General features: G+C 43.5%; 1 protein-coding gene across 1 annotated transcript in view; it reads right to left on the bottom strand.

The window, feature by feature from the left end:
* Positions 1–14,621, bottom strand: part of LOC310951012 (nuclear factor of activated T-cells, cytoplasmic 1-like) — a 63,731-nt gene that overhangs the window by 18,783 nt on the left and 30,327 nt on the right. The window contains exons 7-9 of the mRNA XM_083919072.1: positions 13,810–13,865; positions 11,839–11,971; positions 2,087–2,743 (exon numbers count right to left, since the gene is read on the bottom strand). Coding sequence (XP_083775198.1) covers positions 2,087–2,743; positions 11,839–11,971; positions 13,810–13,865 — 846 coding nt within the window. The remainder of the gene's footprint in view (positions 1–2,086; positions 2,744–11,838; positions 11,972–13,809; positions 13,866–14,621) is intronic.

Raw genomic sequence — 14,621 nt, 5'->3', positions numbered from 1 at the left:
ACACACACACACACACACACACACACACACACACACACAGACACACATACACACACACAGACACACACACACACCAATGCATGCACGCAAACATGCACGCACCCATACACACACACACACACACACACACACACACCAATGCATGCACGCAAACATGCACGCACCCATACACACACACACACACACACACACACACACACACACACACTGTCCTGGTGAAGGAATTTCCCCTGAGGAGATTCAGGGTGGCTCAACAGTGCAATATGCAGTATTAGTAGCATTAGGCATGTCTGCATATGTTATGTAGATTGATGCATGTAATGCGGAACCAAATTTCACAAGTCCGAGTTCCGCCTGGAAACTTTAAGCTGTCCGCCGTTAGCAATAGGTGCTGAGGTTAGTTCAACAAGCAAATTTGAGAGCGACTCAGTCCCTCTAGGGTGAGTACATATTAAACACCGGAGCTGGAAGACCTGCCTGCCTGGTCAACCACAACAGCAAGGGAGAGAGAGTTGTGTATAAGACAAGGACTGTGTTGCTCTTGCTCCACCGTAGGAGATGTAAATGGAAACACGTCCAACATGCTAACAAACATTCAACTCCATCACCTGATGTGCCGATCCCCGGGACGATAAACAAAACAATCGGAGGCCAACTTGTCCCCCCTGGTGTCAAGCAGTCTTTAGAGTACAGTTAGGTAAAGTAGCAATTCAGTCGTTTGTCAAATGCCCCCCTTTGTTTACCCGCCACCCGCCGTGGCTGGTCGGTTGATCAAATTTACCAGCCATGGGCCAAATTCGCCCACATTTTGCTGTTGGGAAAACTTACACTCTAAACCCTTGTTTTCATTATAAAGTTTTTTAACATTCAATGAAGATGAGATGAGATGAGATGAATACACATGCACTGAAGTGTAAAACAAGAAGGGCTAGCCTCATAAAGAAAACAAAAATGAACATAGCGATTGTGGTTGTTGCTTACCATCCCCTGCAGCAGAAACACACACACACACACACACACGCACACACACACACACACACACACACACACACACACACACACACACACACACACACACACACACACACACACACACACACACACACACACACACACACACACACACACACACACACACACACACACACACACACACCATCAGTTTACTTAACAAAAGGTGCACAGGAAGGGTGATATTCCTGAGCTCAGTACGGAGAGATTTCAACATTTTAAACTGTCACAGTGCCATTGATCTATGAATATATATAAATATATATACATATATATATATATACAGTATATATATCATAACAACAAGTGGGGCCTCTGCTAACACAGATAACAGGTTGTTGAACTGAGAGACATAATGTTGGATGACCACAGGAGGCAATAAAGTCAACCATATGGTCCCTTGGGTGTGACTGGTTTCATTGCCAGAGGTAGACCAGTGACCCCACAGCCTCACCTGATGACGACAGCGACACGGTGTCGACTCCGTGGGGAGAAGACAGGAAAACAAAGCCTCTGCCTTCCGTCTTCCGGCATCCCCCCCAGAAAGATGGGGGGAAAATGGCTTGGCTCAGGAAACCCCTACCCATTGTTTTGCTTCCTTCATTAGCCGTTGTGTCAACAGTTTGGTTCGCTACGCGTGTGCCACTGTTTTTGTTCTGCTGCTCCCCGGCTGACCTGACTGCTCTGATGTTTTGACAGATTGTTTCAAAATCCCATCAAGGCAATTTACTGTTTTAAAGTAAAGCAGCCACTCGGACAACATAAGCCGGACCGCGTGTTACACCAAAAGCAAATAAATCTGCCGGTGTCTAAAATTAAACAAATGTGACGTAAATCTGCTGCCAGAATTTCATCAGGAAGTACTGAGAGGTGCGGCTATGTGTGGGGGCTTGCAGATAAGAAAAAAGGTGTGAAATAAATGTGATGTGCTACGTAAACAGCCATTTTTGGCATGGGCAGAGAGCTCGTAAAGAAAAGCTTTCATCTTTAAAAACAAAATGCCTCCCATAATTCCAATTGTTAGCAAATGGAAACTTGCAGAACACGTATGTACACCTTGTTTCTCGTCACTCACCATCATCTAGGTACATCTGGTCCAGTTCCTGGGGCTCCTGTTTGACGGTGATGGCCATTGAAGGGGGGCTGGCGTCCTCAGGTAACAGACTGGGTGAGCTGTCTCCGGCCTGGGTAGCTGCCTGAGCCTGACTGGGGCTGTAGGCCTGAACAAACGGGCTCTCCGCAGTCCCACCAGGAGTGGAAGGGTGGGATACTGGGGAGGATGAAGGACTGCTGTTGGCATAGATAGGATGGTAACCATGGGGTGCTGGGCTGTTGAGGTGGTTGGGGCTGCCCTGGGAATGAAGCATCCCTAGGGGAGAGTTGTGGTCTGGCGATGCTGGGTGGGCGGTGCTGGGGCAGCCAGGGTTCTCCTGGATGGGGGGCACCTGGTGGCCTGGTGGTGCTGCATGGGTAGGGCTGTTGGGGAGGCACTTGCTGTATGCCACGGGGGACAGGTCATGCAGGGCGGGGCTGGAGCTGGGGGACGACGATGGGATGGCAGCATGGCGAGGTGGGCAGGGAGGGTAATCACCAACCAGGCAGGCATCAGGATCGGCTACAGGCATGATGGGAGTGAGCCTGGGCCGGCTGTAATAGGGCTTTGAATGCATGGGCAGTCTCGCAGTCCCCAGAGAATCATATTCATCATTGGGTTCTGTCTTTATTATCGGCACTGGGGGAAAAAAGTAGAAAGAAAGGTGGAGATATTAAAAAAACGTGCAGGGAATCCACGTGGCTCAATGAGTGCACGAGTGAGGCTGAGTAAAGCAGTGAGCGGGCACAATTGTGGCCATGAGTCCCTCCATAATCCAAACAAATAACCACCAGTGGATATGGGCTCGCTGTCAACTTGGCTGAGCTCTCTAACAGAGAAACCCTCACGCCTCCCAACCGCCACCCCTCTTTACCACACCATGAAAAAAGCAAAAGAATAGGGGGGAAAGAAAAATGGATGAGTCATCAGTGTGGAAAGCCACAGCTGGCTCTAATAATGAATAAGACCTATTTTCTTTGGACTCTCCTCCAGCTCTGATATCCAACAAAAGACTACTTTAAAGCACTGGGTTGCTGCTGCTGCTGCTCAAGGAGCCCAGGACCCCAAGGTTCCCTCCAAACTGTAGGAGTAATTGTTTCTCTCAGGACCAAAAGATAGAGGGAGAGAGTGAAAGGAGATGATTTGATTTTGATGAGGCCGACTGAGCGCCTTGAGAGGCTGTAGAGCTGCGCCTGTGGTTTAAGGAGTTTCAGGCCCCAGCTAATGCAGGAGAGCGCAGTGACTCCACTTGATCATCCTGCCTCTCTTCTAATTTCTAATTCAGTCTGCACTGTTTCCTGATTAGTTGTGACGGACAGGTATCGCAGGCTTCCTGTTCACTGTCAAGAGTAGTTACTGAAAACAACTTTCTATTAATTGAACATTTCAGAACAGAACTATATAGCGTGGGTGGAGAGAAGTAGAGGGATTAACAAGCTCGCTGGTGAGTTATTATATTAGTACATATGCACACACTGTGCCAGCACAAAACTAATAGGGCAGTGTTAAGATACCCATATGAATAGCAAAGGCTTCTGAGTCACAATGGACACACTGTTTCTATTTCTACATATTGTTAAAATGCGTTAATGGGTGTGGTGAGCGTTTGATTCCAACCATTAAGAGTTTTTGGCTAAACTTGCTCCAAGTGACATTTATTTAAAGGCCTACAGATGTCAATATGAATGAGATAGCTGTCTAAAATGGGTTATAGCGTTCATACACAATAGAAAGCTTTAAGTGACAGTAAAAGCAAATGGTGCTAGTGAAATGTTGTTGGGTCTCATGAAAAACAGGCTGTTTGTTAAATATGTTATTATTTTTGTGTGAGTTGGATTTGTAAAGACATTAATCATGCTAGTAGCCTCTGGAGTGCTGAGATATGGTGCAGTGTTAACGCAGCAGGGAGCACATTTACGTCAGCCCTGTCACAGCTCAGGGACCAGGCCTTTTGTCTGGGGTGCATTGTACGGTGAGTCCCATGATGCACAGGCCTCCTCTCCACAGCCGGGGGAATAAAACGAGCATGTCACATGGTTCACACTACAACCACAGCCGCTTCTCTCAGTCATTCTCTTTCTCTCCTCTGGCTACTCTCTGATGTGAATGGATGGCACAGGGCCACGGTGGCAATATGCCACAGTTGTTATGTGGTAATGTCATAAGCAAATTGGATTTTCACATTTTTCATTTTTAGCATTCGAAGAACTGCATTGTGATCTGTGAGTTGAAACACATTTTGACCTTATGAGATCTTTTTTAAAGTTCTGCTGGTCTGAACACAGTCTGAACATTACGCTTGACGGATCCTGAAAATTGATGTACTGTCCTGCATGCATATGGAAGATTTTCTTTACAGCAACAGCTACGTTGGTGAAAATATTAGGCCATATTATTACAAAAATCATGGTTTTAAAATTGTGCTTAAGTACTTACTTAAGAAGTTTGAACTGAGAAACTCATATTCACCAGTCCTTGTGATTAGTGATGATTTACACCAAATAAAAAAGAGCGGTGAAAAAGGCATATATAGATGAGAGAAGCTTTCTCTGGAAGCTCTTCTCAAAATTAAACAAACCTGATGTACATAGTCATACGATTTCCTGTCTGTGACCAAGACCAACATGGTCTCTATCACATTTAATGTAGATACAGGGTGAATCAGCACTATCTCAAAAGGGATGGGATGCTGTGTATTTATCAAGAGCAGTTTTGTTCATTGCAGCTTTAAGTTTTCATCCCCATTGAGGTCATTTGTCAACATTATTTTCCTGAGCAAGACTGGCAAAACAGGAAATCAAATCACGTTTGACTAATGACCGTTCTTTTAAGTTTATTTTTTTCTGAAATTCTCCCTCCTCTGCTTCAGATATAAACAGAGGTCTCCCTCCAGCTTGATCCATCTGTCTCCTTTCTTCTTTGTATGTGAGCTGAGAAAACAGATTCACCAGGCGAGTCCCAACTTCAGCTGGCTTCTATTTCCTCCCAACCTGTGGGTTATAGCCCACAGACAGTTGATGTTCTGCACATGGTTTTCTCTCCATCTCTGGCCGTTTCCCCTATGTCTGCTCGTATTAAACTGATCAGGGCTGATCTGGGTAGTTTATTGCGCATTCGTTTCCTCTGAAGGGAATGGTAATCGGGCTGTAGATGTTTGTCTTAGGAAGGTCAAGAAAAACCGGGCTTGTGCAGATTTGGAAATTACCTCGAAAAGGAGACGCTCTCGACTTGTACCCATCAGACAAGGTGAATTAAGGAATGCAAAGGAATCTCATATCTGATGTGTGTCATGCCCCAGCGAAAAAAATAGCAATTGTCTTGTTTCAGAAATGTTGAACTCATCTTGTTCTGACGGCGCAAATCTGCAGTGACATTTAACATGGAGCAGGTGGTAGTTCATTAATTCAAAGGTTCCTGGTGCACCATGTCCCACTGTGTAGGCAATCTGGTCACCCAGCATACTGTTGGCCTTAGTGTGCTGTAGGTGTTGTAAAGCTCCAAGCTGTAGACATGACAGAAGCACTTCAGTCTTTGTCCAATTTTTTGGGGAAAAAAACATGACTGTGCAAATATTTACAAAAAAAGGAACAATGTGTGGTTCATTAACTTTTCCTGTATGTGTCACAGAACATGTTTCTGACTTTGTCCCTTCCAGCTCAGACCACAAACCAATGCAGCGGAGGGAGTCGGCACCCGTTTGTGTTAAGAATAGAACTTGATATTACAGAGGAATCTCCAAACGGCCTGTAAAAATAAAGGGGTTCCGAGAAGTTCTTTGCTCAAACCTCGGTCAGTGCCAGGACTTTTTGCCGTTTGTTGTTTAATGTGGTTGTTGAAAACGGTTTCTTATTTGAAGAGTGACACGTCACATCTCTACTCACGCAACAATGATTGGAAGGGAGCTTGGAAAAGTGGGGATCATTTCAGGAGCCAGACAAGGACACTTTTACTGTGTTTGCATCTCAACATCACAGACAAGCAAACCGCAAATAGTGCTGAGGGTATATCAACAGCATGTGTCTTCTCCATCCATTGGCTGAAGACAGCTTTACCTATTCAATAACTCATGAGCAGAAAACACTTGACTTTATTAGCTTAACACTTTTTACGTACTTAAATTAATATCTCAGAGTCATAATCCGTTTTGAGATACGTTGTCTCAGCGACCTCTTTGGCAGAGAGATGTAACTGCAGGCGCGCCTGTTCTTTCAGAGCCTCCATCATGTCACGTTCACAGTCACTATGTGTGTTGACTTTTTTTGCTCTTTTGTAAACTTTATTGAAACACATTCACCTCTCTACATCAGGTCCGTCCCCTTTATGTTACCCTCTTAAATCCATACACACACACACACACATGTTCCTATTACATTTCTGCCCTTACTGACTCAGAAGTTGGAAGTTCCCAATATGCCATTACACGGGAACGCAGCATAACCGGCAGTGACGTGCTCCACCTGGCAGACCAACGGCTGCAGACTGAGGAAACAGCGTCACTAACATGGCGGCGAATTTGACTATAGGGAGGGAATGTCACCACACAGACTGGAATAAGTCTGGAAATGGAATGGAAAGAGTCGGCTAAAAAGGCAAGTAAGCGCTTTCATTAATGGGTCATATGATCAGTCACCATTGTTAACTTACTCAACCATTGGTAACTCAAAAGACAGTTAAATAGATTAAAATCTTACAGATCACTACTTTAAAACACACTATGGTTACATCACTTCATGCTAATTTTAAAAGAACAACGAGGACAAAGGGCCTCACTCTTCGGTAGATAGTAATTTAACAGACAATTAACTACCGTATTTTTCGGATTATAAGTCTTTATATTATAATAAATATATTATTTATATTATAAGTTTTTTTCATAGTTTGGCCGGGGGTGCGACTTATACTCTGGAGCGACTTATGTGTGAAATTATTAACACATTACCGTAAAATATCAAATAATAGCCCGGGCTATTATTTATCTCAGTCACGTAAGAGACTAGGCGTATATCAGCAATCGTTACACACAGACGTCAACCAATCAAAATTCGGCGGGGGCGGGTCATGGCAGAAGTGCATTGTGAAAAAAAGATGCTACCTGCTACTTGGAGTTGGCGGAGTTGTTCAGAAGTGACACTGAGGAAGAAGAGTTCACTGGATTTAGTGATTAGGAGTGACAGATTGTTTGGTAAACATATAGTATGTTCTATATGTTATAGTTATTTGAATGACTCTTACAGTAATATGTTACGTTAACATACCAGGCACGTTCTCAGTTCGTCGTTTATGCGTCATATAACGTACACTTATTCAGCCTGTTGTTCTCTATTCTATTTTATTTTAAATTGCCTTTCAAGATGAAATGTCTGTTCTTGGTGTTGGATTTCCATCAAATAAATTTCCCCCAAAAATGCGACTTATACTCTAGTGCGACTTATATATGTTTTTTTCCTTCTTTATAATGCATTTTCGGCTGGTGAGACTTATACTCTGGAGCGACTTTTAATCCGAAAAATACGGTAGATGAAAATCTTACGCATTATAACTTTAAAGACTTTAATTTAATTTAATGTATGTAAAATCACTAGTGGTGAAAGCCCTTGCATTTCCAGTATTTCTAGCTGGTTGCCTGTGGACACATTCCGGGAAAAATCACAAGTGATGCACAGTTAGTGATGCATTTTTCGTAATCATTAGTGGTTGGACCGCCAGAGAGGGTAGTCGGAGCTAACGTGACAGACTCGCGCTTCAATTTACCTGGGTAGCAGTGTCCAGTTTGGACCTCTGAGAAGTGAGATCCAAAAACACTCCTGCAACTATGGAACAAAAAGATCAGGTGCTTTCAATCACTGAAGCCCAAGGGTCTCTACGCTCACAGAGACTTTTGACCAGTGTGCTCTCTGACATACTGTACAGTGCTGATGACACATTTCAACGAGGATGTTTCTGAGTTACTAAAGCCAGTTTGAACATCACAATGGCAATGTTTTACCCTACATTCATATCACTGAGGCTTATATTTGTCTGTCAGCTAGTAAGAGTGAGAGCAGCCACGGCCGGGGGTTAAAGTGGGACAGAATGATCTGGAACTGTGATAAGTTAGTGATACTTGTTACAAATGGACTTGGCAATGAAAGGAATGCTAAAGCGCTGTTGGATCTGTGTTTTTGTGTTTTAGATGAGATAAGCTAGAGAATATTCGATTAAAGCACATTGTGAAGGACACTTTGTCCTCAACATTCTCTTGAAATTAGTTTGAAGTGATGCGATGTAGCCACAGTTTGTTTTAAAGTTGTACTTGTATTTTCATCTATTTAATTGTCTTTTAAGTTACTGTCTATCAAACGGTGAGTAGAAAAATGCTGAGTCAGGCTTGTAGTAAGGGCAGAAGTGTAATAGGAACATGTGAGTGTTTAAGAGGGTAACATAAAGGGGACAGACTGGAAGTAGAGAGGTGAGTGTTTTTCAATAAAGTTTACAAAAAAGCAAAAAAAGGTACCACATATAGCGAACATGAACATGTTCATTGAACATGACCCTGAACATGACAAGATGGAGGCTCTGAAAGAACAGGCTCGCCTGTAGTTACATCTTACTGACAAAGAGGCCACTGAAACAAGCTATCTCAAATCTTATGGATTACAACTTTAAGTTTGTTCATCAGAGAATCGGAAACTATTTAGAGAAACAGCCTTATAAATACTACAGTGCTTGTCAGCAACCGGTCATATTGACATTCGGGAGGCAATTTGGCCAGGTGTGCTCTGATGAATTTGGCATGCAGTTCAACGCTGGGTTGGTTCGTGGGATTTCCAAAAGTAACTAATACATATAAACTGCACTTATGACTGAGGACAGAATAAGGCTAGGTGTGGTGGTAGAATGAGTGTTTAAGTGTGTAATACACACACATACAGCCTAAAGAAACTAGGCATTAGTGTTCAGCCGCAAAAGGTGCTAACCCCATTTGCATTAAAGAATAGCAAGATGGTAACATGACCTGAATGGAAAATAAAGGTGGTTTTCACTAGCATCTGTGTCCCAGAGTGTTTGCTTCATCCTTCCGCTGTTTCAAACAAGTCAGGCTATTTAAAGGCTTTGGTTTGCCTTTTTATAGACGAGCAGACACCAGAGTGTGAAAGAAATGTTCTCTCTAAACAACGTCAGTGGCCACAACTGTGCTTGAAGTGGGACAGCGGGCCGGAAGAGTCTTTTCATACAAGCGAGCAAAAAAAAAGTGTTGACAACAGTTTGTGTGTGTGTGTGTGTGTGTGTGTGTGTGTGTGTGTGTGAGTGTGGGTGTCCTCCGCCCCAGCCCACCCCGAGTACCTGGCCACAGTGTTAGTTGTTTCTCTCAGTGTTGACACATACGCATACACACACACACACACATACGCATACACACACACACACACACACACACACACACACACACACACACACACACACACACACACACACACACACACACACACACACACACACACACACAGCACACACACACACACACACACACACACACACACACACACACACACACACACTGAAACCCTCAAAAGCAAACAGCTTCACTAGGATTTTCTCATTCTTTGTTATTGAAACCATGAATGTATTACAGTCATCATTGTCACAGAGGGTCTGTTTACACTCATTATCTTTACACAGTTTTATTTGTGAAAGCTTTTTTAATTAGTCAGCACTGATCACTATACTAGCATCATAAATAGGTTAATACATTTTTATTTTATTTGTATCGTATATTTTGTATAGCTATTTATAACGACAGCTATTGTATTTAAACTCTGTAATGATACTTTACAGCCTTCAAATCTCATTGACAATGTATACGAAGTGTCAATGGTATTGCAAGTTGAACTCTGCTTGTGACTCTACTGGCTGTGTTGTTACTTCACCAGAGAATTCTGTGCTTGCTGTCGCCCACAGAGGTTTCCTCACTGTAATATGATTACTTCAGCTGCTCTGCTTCGGCTCCACCACAGTTGTAAAACTACTCTTGATAACAAGTTCGATTTGAATAATAAATATTTATTTTTTAGAAATGTTGTATATTTTAATGTGCATCTTCAAAAGAATGGTAAATCTCAAAATAGAACTCTATAGCTTGTGATTCATGATCTCTGTTTGTAACACAAATTAAGTATGCTCCTTTAAGACGACATTGGCCCTGCTTGTGTGGTCCATAGTACTTGTGGTCTACTTGGCAAGAACACAACAAGTCATCTTTTAATTAGAGCTGTGTTTACGCTCATGACTTAAAGATGCATCGTGAAGGCTGATAAGCCTCTATATTTCCCTTTATTTCTCCCTCTCCCTCAGTTTCTCTGTGGAAGTACAGTATATGAAATGGATCTGCTATATATGGACATGCTTTGTCAGCCCTACACTGGTCCAGTTACCCACAGTGAACTCGTTCATCATATAATCAGGCATCTCCAAATAGGGCCTTGCTCTACTTTCTCTCAGAGCCTTGTCCAAAATCCCCATCACTTATCTCCTGTGGCCATGAATACATCTGCTGATAATCTAAATGTCACATCTTATTAACAGCTGCAGACTTAAAACACAATGCATGCTCTCCCAGCAGCATTAGCCCCATTAGACACTGATAAATGAATACAAGATACCATTGTTTTGATCTAATGGATTTTCACTGGTTATCACGAGTGGGGCGGGGGTAATGGAAGGTTGCTGGTTGCAATCCGTAAACCAGCTAGGATATATGGGGCACCCGCCTCCAGCCTCCAACTATTGATCAGGTGCCAGAAAATTTGTTTATTGCCTTAAGTAAGGCACTGAACTCCTGACTGCTGCTCAACAGCCAACAGTAAAGGACTTCGGCACTATAAATGGGAAGCATTGTTTTGCTGAAAGAAGAGCAGCACGCTTATTTAACTTTCACTGAATGCATGAAGATAAAAAAACGGTATTCCAGCCGGATGGTTGAAAGTAATACCAAAGCTGATATTTCACCTGCGCCCATTGTGAGAAGTCAATAGCCCACAATGTAATTTTGAGGCTGAACTCTTCTTTAAACTCCCAGCAATACATTCTTCAAATTCCAATGTGAAAGCCATCTATAAACACTGAGGCCAGGGACACATGATAAACACAGAGAAAGGTATTCCTGGGTTTTCAGGTTGCTACATGAATGACAGGGCAAAGCACTGCCTGATAGATGCATGTGTATGTGTGTGTGTGTGTGTGTGTGTGTGTGTGTGTGTGTGTGTGTGTGTGTGTGTGTGTGTGTGTGTGTGTGTGTGTGTGTGTGTGTTTGCGTGTGCGAGTGTGTTTGTGTGTGTGTGTGTGTGTGTTTGTGCATTCGTGAAGTGGGGGGCATTGTGTGAGCCAGGGTGTGAAAGCCAGGTCGCTGGGGGATTGACTTCTCTTCATCAACAGCGCTCGAAGGCTCTGTCACTCAGCAGGTACACCTCATCGCTGGGGAACGCAGACTCACTATAGAATAAACACACCTCACAGCTTGTGCTCTCACTCACAGGCTACGGCCAAGCTGTGCCAGGCAAAACGACAAAAACACTAACCCCCAAAAAGGTGGCTGCAAATTCCACATGACATGTTGACGTCTGCGGTAAACTTACAGTGGATGGATGTCAAGACCTGGAGAAATACTCTACATGATGAATGAAGAGTGTGCAGCTTGTGCTACATATCTTTCATGTGCCACTGGTGATAAAAAGGTGGGAATTATTTATGATAATTACCGTTAGGAGGCAGGTAGGTGAAGCGCTGGTACTGGCTCCTCTTCCTCTTGCCGTTGCAGACGTAGAAGTTAACCTGCACCGGGCTGGATATTCTCTGGTTCCTGTACGGCGGGATCTCCACAACAAGAGTGCTCTTAAATACAAATAAGATACAATAAGACCTTTATGAAATAAGAAAAGTGTTGATACCACCCAAATAATAATAGTGCATTAGTTGTATTTACTCATCTGATTTCATTGCACTCTAATATGTAAGTTTGTTACACAACGTCCTGCAGCATATTAATCAACAGCTATGTTTATTTTACAGCTGGCCTGCATTTAGGGTATTGTTTCCAAGAGGCTGGACTGGGACCTGGTCTAAATGAGCTCGTCTGGACTGTGTAGACACAGTAGTTAAGCCCATGAGGTTGGTCCAGTGCCCGTGTTTGTGTCTGAGGAAAACCCCTGGGCTTTAGCTTCGTCCCCGTACAGCACAAGGGGAGAGAGGTAGCCGGCTTATTTGTTTGCACAGCCATGCCTCCCTGTGGAGAGGCTCGCCTGTCCCCCCCAGGCCAGACCTCAGCAAGTCTGGACGGATGTGAACTTTCGTCTGCTTTTTTTTTGACAAGGGAACACAGAGGGAATTTGTCGGAGCGTTTGTGTCTCTGTCATTCTCATGGGGCTCTGAACAGGCCAGAATGACAGGAAGCAGGTTGTCGTTGGTCATCACTGTAGATGGAGGGAGCCATGGGGTGGGGGGTGCTGGAGGTGAGGGGCCTGCGTCCTCCGGCCCAGTCTGCCTTCCAGATGACGACAAAGAAAATATGCAGGTGGCTGATTGAGTGTGTTAAAGTGTGTGCGTGTGCACACCTCTCCTTCGTGACCAATGAACATTACCACGCTCTGGATGGCAATAAAAACACAGTCTGCAGCACTTTAGAAGAGTCTGGTGGCAACTGACACACGAGGAAGGCCAGGGTTCTCTTGCAGTCTCTCCCTACTTGTTTGTTAGATGTACAAATAAACACACAGTAGTATTTGCCTTTCATCGACCTCGCCTCCCAACACTGTCGCCCCCGGCCGAGCCTTGCACGCCTGCTTAATTTTCCAGCATCTGGGACTCCAGCCATAGCACATCAGCCAGCCCTACAGGCCAATTAGACACCAGAGTCCATATTTACCCTCCTGATGCAACCAAGTTATTTACCTGAGTGAAATAGCAGCAACAACAAGGAGAAAAACACCCTCAAGTTGGAGCATTTAGATGCGTGTGGTTTATTTTAGACCCTGTGCAAGTGCAAATTGCTTTGGTTAGTTTACACAAAGAGGGGGAGGGGTCATGAGACGCCGCTGATGAAAGGCCTCAGCAATGCAAAACATACTGTCACGCACAAGCAAACAGATCCTGTACTCTCTCCACACTGAAAGCAGACCTAATGAACCTCAGCAAAGTCTTAATTAACTCCAGAGCACAACCATCTTTCTGTGACACGTAGAACAACATTTGTTTCATTCCCGTTCTCTTGACGAATCCCTTTCACTCCATTTTATATTAACACAATCTGAATGTGTGGCTGAGTGTCAAAGTAATGAGTGCCCTGGTTTATTTTCTCATTACGGCTCTCATGAAAAGCAGCAGGTAAAAGCAGAGCCGTAATCCACTCTTGGCTGCAGGATCCCGGCACAGACGAGGTGTTAATGCTTCTATTTTGTAATCTGTGTGTTTTTTGTGAGTGTTGGAAGCAAAAACAATATGACAGCCCATGTTTACTCCATTAAGGTACAGAGATTTTGTGAAAATTCCATTCAGGATTGCATGGGCTAATCATCATTGTCTGCGTTGCAACTTGTAATGCTTTAGCAAAGGTTACATCATTGCAGGGGACAAATGAGGAGCAGACAGAGAGGAAAGGAGAAAGTGTCAAGGGAGGGTGGGACTAAAGACAGCAGGAGCATTTCAAATCAGTTACGTCGGTGAGGTTCACTTACATTTTTGACAGAGTCCTTGTCAACTTTGGCTTCGGTCTCCCACAGATGATGCCCATCTATAGGCAACAGAATAAAATACATAATTAGTACCATACTAGAACAAATCGTCCTTAAATAATCTGAAGATGATAAAGGAGAGATGTGTGCTCTGGTGGTGGGTTAGGCGATCAGGGGTTTAAGCATCTTGTTTAGTGTAGTGCTGAAACAGTTTGTGGATAAACAAGTAGTCATGATTTGATCATTGATTAATTGAAGCAAAAATGCAAAGCATTAGCTGTTTTCTAAATGCATTTGCTGCTCAATTAAGTCTTTAAAATTGAAAGCCTTTGGGGTTTGGACAGAAAAAAACAAAACAAATCAAAGGGAATATGTCATTTTTGATTATGGAAAATTGTGATGGATAATTGTATCATGAAATTTAGCAGGGATTTTTTCACTGTTTCATCTCAGATCTTCAACTGGGATTACACACTCCTTTATTCCATTAAATGCTTCACTATTACTGTCCCTTCATTAAATCCTTGATTGGGAAATTCTTTCCCTATTCTTCTCCCTCATTTTCTATTCTTAACTCTGCCCTGTGAAATAACTGTTGTTCTCTCTTTCTTCTCAACCCCATCTTGTTGTGGTAAGGAGGTTTCCCTTGCTGCCATGCAATAAAAGACTGTGAGCTACTGCAGCTGTTGGGAGCCTGCAGAACCTCAGCTCACATTCCTCTGGTTTTCTCTGTGATTTCATGCCACACCTTAGCGAACAGACTCTCTGGGCTCTGCTAGGGCAATCAGCACACACAGTGTGACCACAGTGCCATT

Source organism: Echiichthys vipera, assembly GCF_963691815.1.
Source record: "Echiichthys vipera genome assembly, chromosome: 8".
Classification (NCBI taxonomy): Eukaryota; Metazoa; Chordata; class Actinopteri; order Perciformes; family Trachinidae; genus Echiichthys; species Echiichthys vipera.
Note: the sequence above shows the minus strand (reverse complement) of the source record. Positions and strands in the feature narration are given on the sequence as shown.